General features: G+C 37.7%; 2 protein-coding genes and 1 long non-coding RNA gene across 4 annotated transcripts in view; 1 reads left to right on the forward strand and 2 right to left on the reverse strand.

Annotated features, from left to right (window-relative positions):
- Nucleotides 1–192: 192 nt before the first annotated feature.
- LOC127843988 (uncharacterized) lies at nt 193–4302 on the reverse strand. Of its 2 annotated transcripts, XM_052373938.1 has the most exons (3): nt 4136–4302; nt 3272–3511; nt 193–2508 (listed from the first exon to the last, which is right to left on the reverse strand). In XM_052373938.1, exons 2-3 carry the CDS (start codon nt 3501–3503, stop codon nt 1043–1045), a joined length of 1698 nt encoding a protein of 565 aa, XP_052229898.1. In that variant the 5' UTR covers nt 3504–3511; nt 4136–4302; the 3' UTR covers nt 193–1042. The 2 variants fall into 2 exon arrangements, with proteins under 2 accessions (XP_052229898.1, XP_052229899.1); XM_052373939.1 differs by lacking the exon at nt 4136–4302 and having other exon boundaries at nt 3272–4092.
- Nucleotides 4303–5071: 769 nt separating this feature from the next.
- LOC127844026 (uncharacterized) lies at nt 5072–7972 on the forward strand. The gene is made up of 2 exons (XR_008032521.1): nt 5072–5334; nt 7793–7972. It is a non-coding gene; the product is annotated as an uncharacterized LOC127844026 (long non-coding RNA).
- Nucleotides 7973–17491: 9519 nt separating this feature from the next.
- The window catches only part of LOC127844002 (uncharacterized protein C18orf19 homolog A-like), a 28375-nt gene continuing 24321 nt past the window's right edge, over nt 17492–21545 (reverse strand). The window contains exon 3 of the mRNA XM_052373968.1: nt 17492–18032. Within this exon, the coding sequence (XP_052229928.1) occupies nt 17651–18032 (382 nt within the window). The 3' untranslated portion in view covers nt 17492–17650. The remainder of the gene's footprint in view (nt 18033–21545) is intronic.

Raw genomic sequence — 21545 nt, forward strand, 5'->3', positions numbered from 1 at the left:
TGAAGTCATTGAAGTTAAACTTGAAAATTAACTTAGTGTATAGAACTTATCGGAAGCCAAAGATCGTTTGTTTTTCAAATCATATAGAACCTGTAACTGTAGAAATTCAGCAGACACCATTTATACCAGACATTATATCTAAGACGAGAATGGTCACTCTTCATTCATGTTTATCAAAAGTAAAAACAGAAGTAAACTTTACACTTTTAATTCATGAATTTCCATATGGAAACATTCAAAATACATATCAACATATTATACACATAATGAGCAAGCATGAGACAGCAGTTTTTTAACCACATTTACCCTTTCAGTGCGGGAACCGAATTTTGAAGGCCTTTGCAAACAGTTTGGATCCAGATGAGACGCCACAGAACGTGGCGTCTTATCAGGATCCAAACTGTTTGCTATTCTGATAATATTCTTTGAAAAAAATCGAAGAAAATGCTAATTTTAGAAATTCAGCAGACGACATTTTAGCAGACGGCAAATTTCCCAGCATGCAAAGGGTTAAATTAAGATGACTTGTGAACTAGAACTTTACTAAACTGAAAACACATTTTGTCATGCTGATATATATGCCATTTGTATTCAAACAGTTAAAATACATATGATATAAACATATATTACAGATCTATAAAAGTACATTTTTACAATTTTTATACAAGGCAGTTTTTTTTAACCACAACATTTCAAACATGCAGTATTATTCCGACTAACTCCACTCAATTAAAGACCATTTTCACTGTAAGGAGAGCTGTGTAATTCCTGACGTAAAGTAATGAGCCATATCACAGGAAAAGGGACCTTACGGAGATTACGTAAAGTTTGAATATAGTTTAGCCTTTGCTTAAAAGTGCAGTCTGATAAGGATTCAACATCTATTCTTTACTGGATGAATAGCAAACTGGATTCAGAACGGACTGAGATTTTCTATCTGGTTTCAATCTACTTAAGGTACCTTTTCCTGTAACACGACTCAAATAATACACTAATATAAAAGGAATGCATCTAATAACATAGACTGACACTACAGAAAGCATTAAGAAACAAAGTGTGGCAGTAACTTGTTGAACCATATGTCTGACAGCTTAGGCAACATGACACTGTTGAAGAAGTGTTGGTCCCTTTCCACACAAACTATCATAATGTCATCAGGGGGAACAAACACAACCAGGTCACATGTTTCGATACCACAAATATTTAACTGTCCTTGAATCTGAAAGTAATAGTCATGCTTTTCATGTAGCTTGACTCTGTCATTGTCTTTTTTCAAATAGAATGATCTATTATTTATCTGTTTCTGGATTGAAGTTTTTCTATCAAACAAACTGTATGGACATTTCACTTCTACCAACTTCATGACCCTATCTTCTGTCAGAACTATTCGGTCAGGACTTGCACCAAGAAATGGAATGTTTGGATTCACTACCAGACCTACAGCACTGTCTGTAACATTTGTCTGTTGTGCATATTTAGCAAACGCAACATTCTCATACATGATCCCATGTTTTACACTGCGACTTGTGAAGTGCACCTTTTTTTGGTCAAATGTTTTACATGGATCAGTTGTTGACTTCATTCTACAAAATGTTCCAAATGTAGAAGATGTTATTCTGTACTCGCGCTCAGAAAACCACTTAGCATTTTTGCTTTGCATCCGTGTTTGTTTTTCAATGTTTTTAGACATCTTAATGTCACAGGTGATAAGTCCTTCATAGAATGTCTTCTCATTTTCGCTGAATTCATGGCAAGTTTTGCTGAAGGTACTGGTTGTTTCTTGTAATCGCTCAAAGAGCATGTCATTCAAGTCACTTGCATCACTTTGGGCTTTTGGTAACACTGGCTCACAGTTGTTGCTCCTTAATGTTTCTATAACTGGCAATTTCAGCCCACCAGTGTCATACAATTTAACAAGTTTTTCAATCTGTGTACTTGACACAGCTTTTGCAAAGTGCGGTACAGGATTGTGATATTTCACTGTAGAACACAATTCTCTCTTTGCCACTTTGAAAGGGTCATGTTTCACAAAGTTAATGTCACTAAACAAAAGTAGTTCGTCAGAAATGGGTTTTCGCACATGCCACATTTGTAATTTATCTGTACAAGTTTGGATGTCTGGAATTTTCTCCACTCCTTGTCTATGGAGGTCAATTATCAAGTACACAATGGCCACAACATGTTTGCACTGTCCATCATTACCAGCAGGACAGGTGCAAGTTGCCCACTTCATGGAGGTACCACCATTTTTCAGACACAAATGGACATGGTAGTCCTTATCCTTCATAGAAGGGACAGCGACACCCTTAAAATATATATATTTTCCGGATTCGGATTTCACGCAACTTAGTTTTGATACTTTGCCTTCTCGAAAAAGGTTGTATCCCTCAATTCTATGTCGTTTTGTCTTGACTTTCTCATCCAAGACCTTCTCGTCGATATCGGTGACATAGAAATCTTGACCCCAGCCGTTCTTTGGGGCAATTCTTCCTTGGAAAGCCAGTAAAGCTGTAATAAATAAATTTAACTAATTAAAGTACTTTGTTCAAGTTAAATGCTTACAGAGACTTTGTATATGTATAAGTTGCTGGTAAATAATTTTGAAGATAGAATCTAAATATTACAGAATTTGGCACCTGTGAAGACTGCATTTTGAATCTTGAAAAAAACTAGTTACAACTTTTTCATTATTAGTTTTTGCTTGGTATGGCTAATTTGCAAAAGAAGTTGCCAAGTGAATGAAATATGACCAGTGCTACATGAAATCCAACAATGAATGCTTTGATCCACACTGTCTCATCAAGATTCACATTGTCAAAAACATACATAATAATATAGGCTTTCACATAACGAGACTCCTTTAGTTGTTGTACCAATCATCTGAGCGAAAGTGACCAGATTTTGACTTTATAGCTACATGATTTATAATATGTACAACTAATAATACTGCCTGTTTTTTTGGCTTTAAATCATGCAATATACACTGTACAGGAGTATCTGCTTTATCTATACTGAAGCACTAATCCCAATAGGCACATGCATTCCTTGTCTATAATATTAAATGTTATTATAATATAATCTGCGTCACAGGAAAATGGACTTAGCGTGAGTGTTAATAGTTTCGATCCCGATCAGCTTGTGTCTTTAAGTGCAAGCTGATAAGGATCCAAACCGTACACTATTCTGTCAGTACTTCTAAAGATGCTAAGCTAACATTTTAAAACCGATCTATTTTCAAAATATATTTAAACACTTCACAGAAAATGTTTACCTTTGCGAGTCAATGTTGGATTTTCATTCATGATCTCTATACAACCAGGGCAGTTCCATGAAGACAAATAACCAGCCTCGTCTTCATCCATGTCAACACAACGTGGGTGAAACCAACCATCGCAGAAGTCACATTCAACCATCATTTCATTCTCGTCATTCTTCTGTCGGCACAGACAATACAGCTGAACATCTTTAGTAGAGCCGTCCCCGAGCTTACGTTTCTTCGACATTTTAGATCCTGCAAAAAGAATAACAATTTATGCGACTCCACACTCTGGCTCATTTGTTTTCAGACAAATACATACAATACTATTTTTTACTTGACTATGGCTTGTCTTGACAGAGAATCAAATTGGTAACCTTTGGCACTTGATGGGTGAACACTACCTCTGCCATTACACTGGTAATATCATTGTAACACACTGACAGTGACTAATTGCTGTGTGACACTATTATATGTTCTATCTAGATTTTAAACACACATGCAACTTATCAAATACTTTCGGACACTGAAATAGTCCTGTTACAGCATTTACAGTTGCACTGACTCAACCTAAGAGGCTTAGTGGTATGAATGCACTTCATCCTGTGTGTTGATGGGATTACTTTAAAATAATGATTGATTGATTTATGGTGGTAAACATTCATATTATTGTTAAAGTTCACTTATTAAATATTTTTACGCTGTTTCAAACATAAATTTAACACTTCAATGTATTAACTACCGATATGTAATGTATTTACATTACCCCACCCGCTCTTTTCAACACAGCGCACCGATGCCTACCGTCAATTTTGATTATACTAAATAGATGTAATCAGCTGACTATAAAAGAATAATTGAAGAAACAATCATATTTACCTTGTAGATGAGTTTAATTCTTTTTTGATGGTGTTTAGCGAACGACTTTACTGTATATATATCGATTGTCAATGTCTTCATATCATATGGGTTATGACCCCATAGGCAGCCATCTTTGATTTGATATCACCTGCTAACCGCTAGGGGGCGCTAAACTGGAAAGGGGCGAATTGTTTTAACACTAATTGTACTGTAAACTGATTACAGAAGACATCTGGGCGGAACTGGATTTTAAGTGTTTGACGTTATGAAAACACGCAAAGCTTGTCTACTGACCTATTGTGTAGACTGCTGTCTGCGGTGTTTTGACAAAAGGGATTAACATGTGTGAATGTCACTCTGCCGATTTGGTCCAACGCGTTGCCAACGCCGAGGGCCGCCGCGTCGGCTTATTAGTTTTGCCGATCGTTAACCGCCGCGTCCAAAATCATGCAAACGCCGCGTATAGCGGGATTTTCTTAATCTCCCTCCAGGTCGAAACCCGCGGAGTATGGAGGGAAATTGGGGAAAACGCGTGGAGTGTACTGTATATGGCTTAATCTTGATGAAAATTGGTCAAAATGCTTTACATGACAATATTCAGGCTGCATTTAAATCTGGGTCATGTGCGTTCAAAACTAAGTCACCAAGTCAAATCTTCGAAAATCATTGAAATCTCTCTAGGGTCCCTTTATAGGACTCGTGGTAAGAATGCAATGTATCTTCATAATATGAAGGCAATGTTTGAATAAAGTTTAATTGGCATAAAAACTAGATCACAATGTCATGTCTTAAACAATTGGTGCCTAAGGTCAGCCCTTAAGGGCGCCTCTTGTATCACTATAAGCTTGCTTCATGTTCAAACTACTTTTTCAGTCACAGATATAAGCTTGCTTCATGTTCAAACTACTTTTTCAGTCACATATATAAGCTTGCTTCATGTTGGAACTACTTTTTCAGTCACAGATATAAGCTTGCTTCATGTTCAAACTACTTTTTCAGTCACAGATATAAGCTTGCTTCATGTTGGAACTACTTTTTCAGTCACAGATATAAGCTTGCTTCATGTTCAAACTACTTTTTCAGTCACAGATATAAGCTTGCTTCATGTTCAAACTACTTTTTCAGTCACAGATATAAGCTTGCTTCATGTTCAAACTACTTTTTCAGTCACAGAGCCAGCTTTCTAGAGATGAGGAGAGGGCTGAACAGTTGTTCAAGTAAGTCAGTGTCTGATATTGTAACTACTGCTCAGTTGATGAATTATTTCACTTGAAAGTAAAATACATGAAGTACATGTAGTCATTGAAATGAATGGAGTCGTTAATTGTAAATACTATTTATGTTCTTTGTATTTGTCTTTTCAAAGACTAACAGTTAAATAACACAATACTTTGAAAAACTAAACATATTGTTAAAAATAAAGGATATAAAGTAGCTACATAATTGTAATATAGTGAATACCTAAGTTTGTATGCCCGTACGAAGTGGGAGACATTAAGCTTTGCACTTGTCCGTCCTACGTTCTGAAGCTTTTGTTTTGAACTCCTTTTTAACTCTCAGATGGATCTCACTCAAACTTTCACAGTTGAATGAACTTATTGTGTAGATGAACAAAAGACAGGGATTAATGCTGCAACGAGGTTTTGCAAAATTATTGAACTTTGTATTTTCATCCACGATATAATAAAAAGTCCCCTGACTCTTGTGTTTTCAACTCCCCTTGAACTACGCGGTGGATCTCTCTGAAACTCTCAAAATTTAATTTAATTACTTTTATTTTCCCCGCAAAAGGCAGAGTGATATAGAATTGCCGTTGTTGGTCAGTCTGTGTGTCACAAAATTTTCAGGGCTTTATCTCAGAAACTATGTAAGGTATCAGTTTGAAACATTATGGGTGTATAGATATCAATGAGCAGAAGTGATATGCACAAGAACCATAACCCTATACTTTTTATGCCCCTTTCGAAGAAGAGGGGGTAAATTGTATTGCTGGATGTCGGTCGGTCTGTCTGTCTGTCGGTAGACCAGTTCGTTTCCGATCAATAACTAGTCAATGGATTGACAGATTGGCTTGAAACTTCACATGTGCATTGGCCTTGAACAGTAGATTACCCCTATTGACATTGGGGTCACTAGGTCAAAGGTCAAGGTCACTATCACAATAAGTGTGAAAATAATTTCTGATCAATAACTCGTCAACCAATTGACCCATTGGCTTGATACTTCACATGTGCATTGGCCTTGCACAGTAGAATGACCCCTATTGAAATTGGGGTCACTCTAGGTAAAAGGTCAAGGTCACAATAAGTGTGAAAATCATTTCCGATCATTAACTTATCAATGAATTGACTAATTGGCTTGGTACTTCACATGTGCATTGGCCTTGGACAGTAGATGACCCCTATTGAAATTGGGGTCACTAGGTCAAAGGTTGTGGTTACTGTCTCAATAAGCATGAAAATCATTTCTGATCAATGAAATGATTTTCATGCTTATTGAGACAGTGACCATGACCTTTGACCTAGTGACCCCAAACTCGTCAACAGATTGACAGATTGGCTTGAAACTTCGCATGTGCATTGGCCTTAGACAGTAGATGACCTCTATTGAAATTGGGGTCACTAGCTCAAAGGTTAAGGTGACTGTCACACTAAGTTTCTTATCATTTCCGATCAATAACTGGTCAACAAATGGACTGATTGGCTTGATACTTCATATGTGCATTTGCCTTGGACTGTAGATGACCCCTACAGAAATTGGGGTCACTAGGTAAATGGTCAAGGTCACTGTCTGAATAAGTGTCAAAATCGTTTCTGATTAATAACTGCATGGTCAACCAAATGACTGATTGGCTTGATACTTCCCCTTGCCCAATGGCCTTGGAAAGTAGATGACCCCTTTTAAATTGGGGTCACTAGGTCAAAGGTCACTGTCACAATAAGTGTGAAAATCGTTTCCAATCAATAACTTTTCAACAAATTGACTGATTCACATGTGCAGTAGATGACCCCTATTGAAATTGGGGTCACTAGTTCAAAGTCCTGTTGGGGGGGGGGGGCATATGTCTCCGACCGTGGAACTCATGTTTAATAAGAGTTATTGCCCTTTTATATTGAGGGCTATATCTTAGATACCATGCAAGATTTCAACATGCACCTTCATGGATGTATAGATAGATATCAATTAGGAGAAGTGCCATGCTCAAGAACCATAACCCTATACTTTCTTAAATACGATTAGAGGCATTGCCCTTTGTATTTTTTTATTATGTAACTTTTCAGTCCTATATGTCAGATATGACAAACGATATCAACATTAATCTTCATGGGAAGAAGTGCCATGCGCAGGAACCATAATCCTAAGCTTTTTCTAAATAAGAGTTATTGCCCTTTGTTATTTTTGAATGATGTAAATGTTCAGGGCTAAATCTCGGGTACAATACAATATAAAGTGGATTTGTATGTGTCCAGACACGTGTTGTGGGGACATCATTTCTATTAAACAACATGTGAACTATCAGGTCTTATGATAGGTATGAGTTCCATGGGTTGCAATTAATTATATTCTTTAAATTGTATTTATTATGGAAAAAACTTCTAATATTATATAATTTTTATGCAACTTACAGTAAATATTTCGTTTTATCATTAGTATGTATTTGTCTATGTGTTTCAGTTTTGATACAGCAGCTTCTGTTGCAAAGAAACAGGGACGATAGGAAGCAGTGACTAAGTTTGTTATTAAAGTTTCATGTTGATAATTGTCACGTGTATGTTAATACTGGTAGACAAGACTGGTATTTGTGTGAAATTGTGTTAAAAAATGACATTCTGAAATAAAAATTTGGTTTTGATATGGATTGTTTTGTCATTGCACATGAATGGCTAATACTGGTAATTAGACAATTAGTGACAAAGATAACACTTGTCATTTAAATTAACAGTGTTTTCTCTAAAAAAAAAATAAAATTGTTGTGCATTTTCCTTGAATTAAAATATACCTTGTTACAAATAACAAAGTCAGTTGCCAAGGTAACAAACTAAGCAGACTTTTTGAAATTGCACTTCTAAAAATGCCTTAAAAGAACTTACCTTCTTTTGAGAGTGCTGATGCAATATTGTTTTTTTTATCAACTATATAAATATTGTGCATGTATTTTTACAAGGAAGCTAACAGTTTGGGAAATCTTAACATGTACATGTATACATGTGAGGATTTACTGCAGTATGCTAAAAGGTTGTATTTGTGTTATGAATTTTCATCTTCATGACGAGTTGCCTAACTACTGGATGCTTGCCTCAGAATATTTCACATATGATAGTAGAATTCACCTTTCTGTTCTAGACTTGAAAATGGGCCAATATACCCCACTCCCTTAATACTTGAGCAAGTGTTGTCACTGTGAGGGCCAAATGTCCCCCTTGTATTGTTTTAACCCACAAGTATGATCTTGACTTTTAATTTGAGAACATCCTTACTTTCATTTATTTATTGAATTTAGAGCGCCATGATGGCCCTAAAGTACTCAAAAGAGTTCAAGGTACACCTATTGTCAAAGACTTGATTGACCTTGTGACCTAGCTCTTAAACTTAACCCATATTTCAAACATGTTTTGATATTGTGAGGATTCCATTTTGAATTAGTAATTCCTATCAAGTTTCGTTTGATTGAGTCATTAATGTGGCTTGTAGAAGGATTACTACCGGTAAGTTTTTCCAAGATTTCACCTGACCCTAGGTTTTTCATGCACATGACCCAGATTTGAACTTGGACCACACATTGCTAAGATATGTTGCTGCTAAAGTGGTAACTATGGTTTAAGCTTGATACATGAGCAGTGATGATGTAAAGCTTTTGGGACGCCGAATTGTCAGTCGGTCCTGAGTAGGTACATACACTTTTTCTTTTGATATTTTCTTTGTCTAATTTTTTTAACAAAGATTTTAAAGAAACCTCGCAGGATCAAGGTCAAGGTCGAGGTAACTACATTTAAAACAAGAGCACCACATAGCGGATGCCAATGCTTGGCTGTGGGTGCAGTTTTGAATAAATGAAAGTTTGTCAGAAGTGACCTTGACTAGTGACCCAAAAGTGGGTGTGGTGTGTAGAACTCACCAAGGTGCATCTTCACATGAAGTTTCAAAGTTGTATGTGGAAGCACTTTGATTTTAGAGCCTATGTTAAGGTTTGAGCACCAGATAAAGAGCTGGCTATGACATTACCTTTGGTTTTCTTCGAAAACAGCCAAGCTAAAAATGGTTTCAGCTGATCTCGAGAACAAATTGAGCTATAGTGATGCAAGCATATATACTGCACAACAATTTTGTTTTTCTTCCCATATTGGTCAAGTGACTAAGGGCCAGTGCATGATGCTTTTGAATGGGAATAGTTGTTATCAAATACATTTGTAGAAAACACAATTTATACATATTTGTTTGGGTGTTTTTGAGGATACTTTGTTCTGTAACTGAGTGCATAGAGGTTATGTCATTGATTCTGATTATTATGCCCCCCTTTGAAGAAGAGGGGGTATATTGTTTTGCACATATTGGTCGGTCCGTCCACCAGATGGTTTTGGATGATAACTCAAGAACGCTTAGGCCTAGGATCATGAAACTTCTTAGATACATTGATCATGACTGGCAGATGACCCCTATTGATTTTCAGGTCACTAGGTCAAAGGTCAAGGTCACAGTGACTCAAAATAGTAAAATGGTTTCCGGATGATAACTCAAGAATGCTTAGACCAAGGATCATGAAACTTCCTTGGTACATTGATCATGACTGGCAGATGACCCCTATTGATTTTCAGGTCACTAGGTCAAAGGTCAAGGTCACTGTGACTCAAAACAGTAAAATGGTTTCCGGATGATAACTCAAGAATGCTTACGCCTTGGATCATGAAACTTCATAGGTACATTGATCATGACTGGCAGATGACCCCTATTGATTTTCAGGTCACTAGGTCAAAGGTCAAGGTCACAGTGACTCGAAAAAGTGAAATGGTTTCCGGATGATAACTCAAGAATGCTTACGCCTAGGATCATGAAACTTCATAGGTACATTGATCATGACTGGCAGATGACCCCTATTGATTTTCAGGTCACTAGGTCAAAGGTCAAGGTAACAGTGACTCGAAACAGTAAAATGGTTTCCTGATGATACCTCAAGAATAATTAGGCCTAGGATCATGAAACTTCATAGAGAGATTGATCATGACTGGCAGATGACCCCTATTAATTTTCAGGTCACTAGGTCAAGGTCACAGTGACAAAAAACGTATTCACACAATGGCTGCCACTACAACTGACAGCCCATATGGGGGCATGCATGTTTTACAAACAGCCCTTGTTTAATTAAAATTTGAAGCACAATTGTTATTACATTGACCACTGACCAGTATTTTTTTTTCCTTTAACCTTGCTGAGGTCATTGTACACATCAGTGATTTTGAAGCACAATTAGTATAGTTTTGGATTGATAACTTCTGCAAGGAAACATTTACCTCATAGAACTTGTCTCAATATCCCTACTATTCCTTTTTCTAGATTATTGAATGCAAGTTTCCTAGATTTCAGCTCGTTTCTTTTTCAATCTTGTGCAGGAAAGCCTGTATCCCTCTCACAATCCTCTAGGTAAGGGTTTCCAATCCATGGCGGATATTGTGCTCCCCTATATATTAGGAGGTCTTTGGCACCATGGTTGAAATAGTCTCCCCCTAACTATCCGAAGGTCCATGGCTCTATGGTTAATATGGTGCCCCCCTTACTATAAGTAGGTCCATGGTTTATATGGTGTCGCCCTAAATATCAGGAGGTACAAATGCATAGAGGATATTAAATCCCCCTAACTGTCAAGAGGTTAAGGGTCAACATGCATAAAGAATATTAAGTCCCCCTAACAGTCAGGAGGTTAAGGGTCAACATGCATAGAGGATATTAAGTCCCCCTAACTGTCAAGAGGTTAAGGGTCAACATGCATAGAGGATATTAAGTCCCCCTAACTGTCGGGAGGTTAAGGGTCAACATGCATAGAGGATATTAAGTCCCCCTAACAGTCAGGAGGTTAAGGGTCAACATGCATAGAGGATATTAAGTCCCCCTAACTGTCAGGAGGTTAGGGGTCAGCATGCATAGAGGATATCAAGTCCCCCTAACAGTCAGGAGGTTAGGGGTCAACATGCATAGAGGATATTAAGTCACCCTAACAGTCAGTAGGTTAAGGGTCAACATGCATAGAGGATATCAAGTCCCCCTAACAGTCAGGAGGTGAGGGGTCAACATGCATAGAGGATATTAAGTCCCCCTAACAGTCAGGAGGTTAAGGGTCAACATGCATAGAGGATATTAAGTCCCCCTAACAGTCAGGAGGTCAAGGGTCAACATGCATGGAGGATATTAAGTCCCCCTAACTGTCAAGAGGTTATGGGTCAACATGCATAGAGGATATTAAGTCCCCGTAACTGTCAGGAGGTTAAGGGTCAACATGCATAGAGGATATTAAGTCCCCCTAACAGTCAGGAGGTTAAGGGTCAACATGCATAGAGGATATTAAGTCCCCCTAACTGTAGGAGGTTAAGGGTCAACATGCATAGAGGATATTAAGTCCCCTAACTGTCAGGAGGTCAAGGGTCAACATGCATAGAGGATATTAAGTCCCCCTAACTGTCAAGAGGTTAAGGGTCAACATGTATAGAGGATATTAAGTCCCCCTAACTGTAGGAGGTTACAGGTCAACATGCATAGAGGATATTAAGTCACCCTAACTGTCAAGAGGTTAAGGGTCAACATTCATAGAGGATATTAAGTCCCCCTAACAGTCAGGAGGTTAGGGGTCAACATGCATAGAGGATATTAAGTCCACCTAACTGTCGGGAGGTTAAGGGTCAACATGCATAGAGGATATTAAGTCCCCCTAACAGTCAGGAGGTTAAGGGTCAACATGCATAGAGGATATTAAGTCCCCCTAACAGTCAGGAGGTTAAAGGTCAACATGTATATAGGATATTAAGTCCCCCTAACAGTCAGGAGGTTAAGGGTCAACATGCATAGAGGATATTAAGTCACCCTAACGGGCAGGAGGTTAAGGGTCAACGCGCATAGAGGATATTAAGTCTCCCTAACTGTCACGAGGTTAGGGGTCAACATGCATAGAGGATATTAAGTCCCCCTAACTGTCAGGAGGTCAAGGGTCAACATGCATAGAGGATATTAAGTCTCCCTAACTGTCAGGAGGTTAGGGGTCAACATGCATAGAGGATATTAAGTCTCCCTAACTGTCAAGAGGTTAAGGGTCAACATGCATAGAGGATATTAAGTCACCCTAACTGTCAGGAGGTCAAGGGTCAACATGCATAGAGGATATTAAGTCTCCCTAACTGTCAAGAGGTTAAGGGTCAACATGCATAGAGGATATTAAGTCCCCCTAACTGTCAGGAGGTTAGGGGTCAACATGCATAGAGGATATTAAGTCCCTCTAACTGTCAGGAGGTTACGGGTCAACATGCATAGAGGATATTAATTCCTTTTAACTGTCAGGAGGTTAATGGTCAACATACATAGAGGAAATTAAGTCTCCCAAACTGTCAGGAGGTAAAGGGTCAACATTCATAGAGGATATTAAGTCTCCCTAACTGTCATGAGGTTAAGGGTCAACATGCATAGAGGATATTAAGTCCCCCTAACTGTCAGGAGGTTAAGGGTCAACATTAATAGAGGATTTTAAGTCCCCCTGTCAGGAGGTTACGGGTCAACATGCATAGAAGATATTTAGTCCCCCTAACTGTCAGGAGGTTAAGGGTCAACATGCATGGAGGATATTAAGTAACCCGGTCAGGTTGTTAAGGGTCAACACGCATAGAGGATATTAAGTCCCTCTGTCAGGAGGTTAGGGGTCAACATGCATAGAGGATATTAATTCCCCCTTACATTCAGGAGGTTAAGGGTCAACATTTATGGAGAATATTAAGTCCCCCTAACTGTCAGGTTACGGGTCAACATGCATAGAATATATTAAGTCCCCCTAACTATCAGGATGTTAGGGGTCAACATGCATGGAGGATATAAAGTCCCCCTAACAGTCAGGAAATTAAGGGTCAACATTTATGGAGAATATTAAGTCCCCCTAACTGTCAGGAGGTCAAGGGTCAACATGCATAGAGGATATTAAGTCCCCCTAACAGTCAGGAGGTTAGGGGTCAACATGCATAGAGGATATTAAGTATCCTAACTGTCAGGAGGTTAGGGGTCAACATGCATAGAGGATATTAAGTCCCCCTAACTGTCAGGAGGTTAAGGGTCAACATGCATAGAGGATATTAAGTCACCCTAACAGTCAGGAGGTTAATGGTCAACATGCATAGAGGATATTAAGTCACCCTAACTGTCAGGAGGTTAAGGGTCAACATTAAGTCCCCCTAACTGTCAGGAGATTAAGGGTCAACACGCATAGAGGATATTAAGTATCCTAACTGTCAGGAGGTTAGGGGTCAACATGCATAGAGGATATTAAGTCCCCCTGTCAGGTGGTTAAGGGTCAACATTCATAGAGGATAAAAAGTCCCTCTAACTGTCAGGAGGTTACGGTTCAACATGCATAGAGGATATTAAGTCTCCCAAACTGTCAGGAGGTTAAGGGTCAACATTCATAGAGGATATTAAGTCCCCCTAAATGTCAGGAGGTTAAGGGTCAACATGCATGGAGGATATTTAGTCCCCCTAACAGTCAGGAGGTTAAGGGTCAACATGCATGGAGAATATTAAGTCCCCCTAAATGTCAGGAGGTTAAGGGTCAACATTCATAGAGGATATTTAGTCCCCCTAAATGTCAGGAGGTTAAGGGTCAACATGCATGGAGAATATTAAGTCCCCCTAAATGTCAGGAGGTTAAGGGTCAACATTCATAGAGGATATTAAGTCCCCCTAAATGTCAGGAGGTTAAGGGTCAACATGCATGGAGGATATTTAGTCCCCCTAACAGTCAGGAGGTTAAGGGTCAACATTCATAGAGGATATTTAGTCCCCCTAAATGTCAGGAGGTTAAGGGTCAACATTCATAGAGGATATTTAGTCCCCCTAAATGTCAGGAGGTTAAGGGTCAACATGCATAGAGGATATTAAGTCCCCCTAACTGTCAGGAGGTTAAGGGTCAACATGCATAGAGGATATTAAGTCCCCTTAACTGTCAGGAGGTTAAGGGTCAACATGCATAGAGGATATTAAGTCCCCCTAACAGTCAGGAGGTTAGGGGTCAACATGCATAGAGGATATTAAGTCACCCTTACTGTCAAGAGGTTAAGAGACAACATGCATAGAGGATATTAAGTCACCTAAACTGTCAGGAGGTTAAGGGTCAACATGCATAGAGGATATTAAGTTCCCCTAACAGTCAGGAGGTTAGGGGTCAACATGCATAGAGGATATCAAGTCCCCCTAACAGTCAGGAGGTTAGGGGTCAACATGCATAGAGGATATTAAGTCACCCTAACAGTCAGGAGGTTAAGGGTCAACATGCATAGAGGATATTAAGTCCCCCTAACTGTCAGGAGTTTAAGGGTCAACATTAAGTCCCCCTAACTGTCAAGAGGTTAAGGGTCAACATGCATAAAGGGTATTAAGTCCCCCTAACAGTCAGGAGGTTAAGAGACAATATGCATAGAGGATATTAAGTCCCCCTAACTGTCAGGAGGTTAAGGGTCAACATGCATAGAGGATATTAAGTCCCCCTAACAGTCAGGAGGTTAGGGGTCAACATGCATAGAGGATATTAAGTCCCCCTAACTGTCAGGAGGTTAAGGGTCAACATGCATAGAGGATATTAAGTCCCCCCTAACAGTCAGGAGGTTAAGAGTCAACATGTATAGAGAATATTAAGTCCCCCTAACTGTCGTGAGGTTAAGGGTCAGCATGCATTGAGGATATCAAGTCACCCTTACTGTCAAGAGGTTAAGGGTCAACATGCATAGAGGATATTAAGTCACCCTAACTGTAAAGAGGTTAAGGGTCAACATGCATAGAGGATATTAAGTCCCCCTAACTGTCAGGAGGTTAGGGGTCAACATGCATAGAGGATATTAGGTCCCCCTAACAGTCAGGAGGTTAAGGGTCAACATGCATGGAGGATATTAAGTAACCCTGTCAGGTGATTAAGGGTCAACACGCATAGAGGATATTAAGTCCCCCTGTCAGGAGGTTAAGGGTCAACATGTATAGAGAATATTAAGTCCCCCTAACTGTCAGGATGTTAACAGTCAACATGCATAGAGAATAGACAATATTGGCTATCACGTGACCCGCTGCCATGACGGAACTGGGGAATCTGGTTGATTACAGCGTTCAAAGATCTCGCAAGAAACAAAGATTATAAACATTAATTAATTATACTTCGCATCGTTACAAATAAAAGTTTACTAAAACAAGGGCTGTTTGCCTCCCATTTGGGCTGTCAGTTGTAGTGGCAGCCATTGTGTGAATACGGTTTTTGTCACTGTGACCTTGACCTTTGACATAGTGACCTGAAAATAAGGGTCATCTGCCAGTGATGATCAATGTACCTATGAAGTTTCATGATCCTAGACCTAATTATTCTTGAGTTATCATCAGGAAATCATTTTACTGTTTTGAGTCACTTGACCTTGACCTTTGACCTAGTGACCTGAAAATTAATAGGGGTCATCTGCTAGTCATGATCAATGTACCTAGGAAGTTTCATGATCCTAGGCGTAAGCATTCTTGAGTTATCATCCAGAAACCATTTTACTATTTCGAGTCACTGTGACCTTGACCTTTGACCTAGTGACCTGAAAATCAATAGGGGTCACCTGCCAGTCATTATCAATGTACCTATGAAGTTTCATGATCCTAGACATAAGCATTCTTGAGTTATCATCCCGAAACCATTTTACTGTTTCAAGTCACTGTGACCTTGACCTTTGACTTAGTGACCAGAAAATCAATAGGGGTCATCTGCCAGTCATGATCAATGTTCCTATTTAGTTTCATGATCCTATGCGTAAGCATTCTTGAGTTATCATCCGCAAACCATTTTACTGCTTCGAGTCAATGTGACCTTGACCTAGTGACCTGAAAATCAATAGGGGTCATCTGCCAGCCATGATCAATGTACCTATGAAGTTTCATGATCCTAGGCGTAAGCATTCTTGAGTTATCATCCGGAAACCATTTTACTGTTTCTAGTCACTGTGACCTTGACTTTTGACCTAATGACCTGAAAATCAATAGGGGTCATCTGCCAGTCATGATCAATGTACCTATGAAGTTTCATGATCCTAGGCGTAAGCATTCTTGAGTTATCATCCGGAAACCATTTTACTATTTTGAGTCACTGTGACCTTGACCTTTGACCTAGTGACCTGAAAATCAATAGGGGTCATCTGCTAGTCATGATCAATCTACCTATGAAGTTTCATGATCCTAGGCCTAAGCATTCTTGAGTTATCATCCGGAAACCATTTTACTATTTCGAGTCACTGTGACCTTGACCTTTGACCTAGTGACCTGAAAATCAATAGGGATCATCTGCTAGTCATGATCAATCTACCTATGAAGTTTCATGATCCTAGGCCTAAGCGTTCTTGAGTTATCATCCGGAAACCATCTGGTGGACGGACGGACCGACTTATCGACCGACGGACCTACATGAGCAAAACAATATACCCCCTCTTCTTCGAAGGGGGGGGGGCTAAAATATAATTAATAAATTATACAGATTTATAACATATCTGTCTGTGCTACAATATTCAAATAATGTTTAAGGCCGAAAAAGCTGGGGGTTTAAAGTACTCCTATCAGTTATGCCTTTGCTTAAAACACAAGTATTTGTTAATTGAATGTAATTATTTGAAGATAATTTTAAAGGTTATATAAGCATCTAAAGTCTGAAGTAAACTTTTTTAGCGTTATTAGTGAAATATTTATTAGCGAAATATAATATATATAATATAATATATATAATATTAAATATAATCGCTTCACTTCCTTTTATTGTTCGGGTACCTATACTAACTAAAAGGTCCCTGTACGTTATTCAGTACCGTAATGGCGGTGCGTGCGAGTATTCAGGGGCGGTAATCGGGGATTTATCGATTTCTGGGATTGTCAGTCCTGCGATATGGTGTCAACAGAGTGATCAGGAGGTACAAGGTTCAGTCCCCACATTTAGACTCAGTAAATAGCCCCAATGATATCTTTATAACCCTTTATTGTTTTTTTTTTATACAAGCTAGAACAATAATATAGGTTTAAACTAAGGCCACCAATTTATTTAAACAAAGTTTGGCAGCAAAATCTCCCATCTTAGATAACATACACATCATGAACTAATTTAACAGTATAAAAGTACCACATAAAACACTGCTTTATTGCTTTTTATTTCGGTTAATAAAAATCTCAGTTTATTTACGAACAGAATTTTATTCACATTAACACAGTCTTAGCTCTAAAACATTAGACGTTTTATAAAATGTACATGTATAAAGGACTTACAGCAACTTCAACACATTCACAAAAATAAATTCATTTTTGTCCACGGCGAAACTTTTCACGTCGTTCTTTCATTTTTAGTCTAAATTTCTCTCTACTTGCTTCTAAGTTAGTTCTAAATCTTACTGAAGTCATTTTAAATCTTTGTTTTGTCCTTTGTTTAACTTCCTTCCCCTTTTCTTTTGACAAATTTCTCAAAGAATTAGAGTCGTTCTTCGGTGGAATTTTACCAGCTTTTCGTAAGTAGGGGATCATAAAGTTGGTACCGGCCAGTGTAACGGTGTATCTAGCTGGGGTGGCAAGTTTGTACATAAGGTATGCAAGGGCCACATCGCCTAGGCTTGAGTTACGGAATGGATTTATGATCCTGTCACTGAATCCCAACCATTCCATCAATGGTATTACATCTACACCACTGAAAAAAGCAACACATTGTAGAGAAATTAAAAAATAATTCATCATCAACATCAACACGGGGCATAATTGAAGACAATAGTTATGTAAGCTAGCAATATTTTGCATTTCAAGAATATGATGTTATTTTAATGTGATTCCATTTTCTATTCGTGATAATATAAAATGCTTATTTTACTGGTCTCTTTATAAAGGCTTAAGTGTTATATATTTTTATTTTGTAAAATGTTGTTCTGTTGAGACTCTTCATTTGTGTAGGGCAAAAAGACTTAGTACATGATGATGAAGTATCACTATACTCGTGTGTACTATTATCAGTGCATGATGATGAAGTATCGCTATACTCGTGTGTACTATTGTAAGTACATGATGATGAAGTAACGCTATACACTCTATACTTGTGCGTAATATTGTTAGTACATGATGATGAAGTATGGCTATACTTGTGTGTACTATTGTCAGTGCATGATGATGAAGTTTCGCTTTACTGGTGTGAACTATTGTTAGTGCATGATGATGAAGTATTGCTATACTCGTGTGAACTATTGTCAGTGCATGATGATGAAGTATCGCTTTACTGGTGTGTACTATTGTTAGTACATGATGATGAAGTATGGCTATACTCGTGTGTACTATTGTTAGTACATGATGATGAATTATTGCTATACTCCTGTGTACTATTGTTAGTACATGATGATGAAGTATGGCTATACTCGTGTGTTCTATTGTTAGTACATGATGATGAAGTATGGCTATACTCTTGTGTACTATTGTTAGTACATGATGATGAAGTATGGCTATACTCGTGTGTACAATTGTTAGTACATGATGATGAAGTATGGCTATACTCGTGTGTACTATTGTTAGTACATGATGATGAAGTATGGCTATACTCGTGTGTACAATTGTTAGTACATGATGATGAAGTATGGCTATACTCGTGTGTACTATTGTTAGTACATGATGATGAAGTATGGCTATACTCTTGTGTACTATTGTTGGAACATGATGATGAAGTATCGCTTGACTGGTGTGTACTATTGTTAGTACATGATGATGAATTATTGCTATACTCGTGTATACTATTGTTAGTACATGATGATGAAGTATCGCTTTACTGGTGTGTACTATTGTTAGTACATGATGATGAAGTATGGCTATACTCGTGTGTACAATTGTTAGTACATGATGATGAATTATTGCTATACTCCTGTGTACTATTGTTAGTACATGATGATGAAGTATCGCTATACTCGTGTGTACAATTGTTAGTACATGATGATGAATTATTGCTATACTCGTGTGTACTATTGTTAGTACATGATGATGAAGTATGGCTATACTCGTGTGTACAATTGTTAGTACATGATGATGAAGTATGGCTATACTCGTGTGTACTATTATCAGTGCATGATGATGAAGTATTGCTATACTCGTGTGTACTATTGTTAGTACATGATGATGAAGTATGGCTATACTCGTGTGTACTATTGTTAGTACATGATGATGAATTATGGCTATACTCGTGTGTACTATTGTTAGTACATGATGATGAAGTATGGCTATACTCGTGTGTACTATTATCAGTGCATGATGATGAAGTATTGCTATACTCGTGTGTACTATTGTTAGTACATGATGATGAAGTATGGCTATACTCGTGTGTACTATTGTTAGTACATGATGATGAAGTATGGCTATACTCGTGTGTACTATTGTTAGTACATGATGATGAAGTATGGCTATACTCGTGTGTACTATTATCAGTGCATGATGATGAAGTAACGCTATACTCTCTATACTTGTGCGTAATATTGTTAGTACATGATGATGAAGTATTGCTATACTCGTGTGTACTATTATCAGTGCATGATGATGAAGTAACGCTATACTCTCTATACTCGTGTGTACTATTGTTAGTACATGATGATGAAGTATTGCTATACTCGTGTGTACTATTGTTAGTACATGATGATGAAGTATGGCTATACTCGTGTGTACAATTGTTAGTACATGATGATGAAGTATGGCTATACTCGTGTGTACTATTGTTAGTACATGATGATGAATTATTGCTATACTCGTGTGTACAATTGTTAGTTCATGATGATGAAGTATGGCTATACTCGTGTGTACAATTGTTAGTACATAATGATGAAGTATTGCTATACTCCTGTGTACAATTGTTAGTACATGATGATGAATTATTGCTTTACTCCTGTGTACTATTATCAGTACATGATGATGAAGTATGGCTATACTCGTGTGTACTATTGTTTGTACATGATGATAAAGTATGGCTATACTCGTGTGTACTATTGTTAGTACATGATGATGAAGTATGGCTATACTCGTGTGTACTATTGACCAGTCGCCAAATTATCGATCGCTCCGCCCACATAGTCACGTGGTCTAGTGATTAGAAAACTCCGACAAGCAGATCGCAATTATAGTGGATTACGTGAAGGAAATTCTATATTTGTAATGATGTATTATGCTCTTTTCTATAATATAAATTATTTAAGCCGCACACTAAACTAAACTGCTTTGTAAAACATTAATACAATCATAAAAAGTTTAGAGAGAAATGGCGTAATCAAAATAAATGAGTTAACGGCAGACTGACTATCAGAAACGTTTCTTATACATATTATATAGGGAGTTGATGAAAAATCCGTTGTAAAAATGAGCTATTATTTCATATTGATTTTGAACTTGTATTCAACTGTCTGACAGTGAACCCGGTGGCTATTCATATATAATTTTGAAAATATTTTTATTAAATGCAAATGACATATCCATATCATGATGGGTTTTTTGTTTATTAAAAATGTTTAGATCTTTGTTTTATTGAGTTATTTTTAAAAAGACACCGATTTTTTTATTTAGATATAAATTAAATTTTGCTTGTAACCATAATTTAATACAGGCCTAATTTCGTGGTTTCATTAACAGATAGTCTAATATGCATTTTATTTCATTTATGTTTAATGCGAACCTGTTACATTTCACTATCAAAAAATGAAGTGTTGGTATTACGGTGCTGTTCACGAACATTCAAATTGAATACATTTAGCATATTATGCATTTGCTTATTTATAACAAGATGGCCCTTATATGTTAATTGCAATTTTCACATTTCTCCCCGTATCAATATATGTTGTATTAGAAATGTTGTTGTTGTATTATAAGCCGTACATTTTACACTTGAAGTCGCTTTAAGCTGGCTAAGCCGCGTTGAAATCACCTTTTTGTTGTTTTTACTTTAGGTAAAACAATATTTAAGTAAACAGTTTATAATGATTTCCCTTGTTTATGCTCCACAGAAAATAAATATATAATTGGAAATCATTTAAGTAATTAAATAGTTTTCTTTTCTTGTGTACAGTACCTAACAATGCCTTAATGTTCCTTCATTCTGAGATCCACGCAACATACTGTTATTTATTAATCATCGACAATTACGCTGAGATTAATAAGCACGTGTGGCAATAATTATGTTGCCCAAACTGCT

This window comes from Dreissena polymorpha, chromosome 9, assembly GCF_020536995.1.
Source record: "Dreissena polymorpha isolate Duluth1 chromosome 9, UMN_Dpol_1.0, whole genome shotgun sequence".
Classification (NCBI taxonomy): domain Eukaryota; kingdom Metazoa; phylum Mollusca; class Bivalvia; order Myida; family Dreissenidae; genus Dreissena; species Dreissena polymorpha.

Excerpts from the sequence above, each read along its gene's own strand:
- LOC127843988 (XM_052373938.1), bottom strand. The coding sequence starts at position 3,503 with ATGTCGAAGAAACGTAAGCTCGGGGACGGCTCTACTAAAGATGTTCAG. Across the intron at positions 2,509-3,271 it reads TCCAACATTGACTCGCAAAG|CTTTACTGGCTTTCCAAGGA; the intron begins GTAAACATTTTC and ends TATTTATTACAG.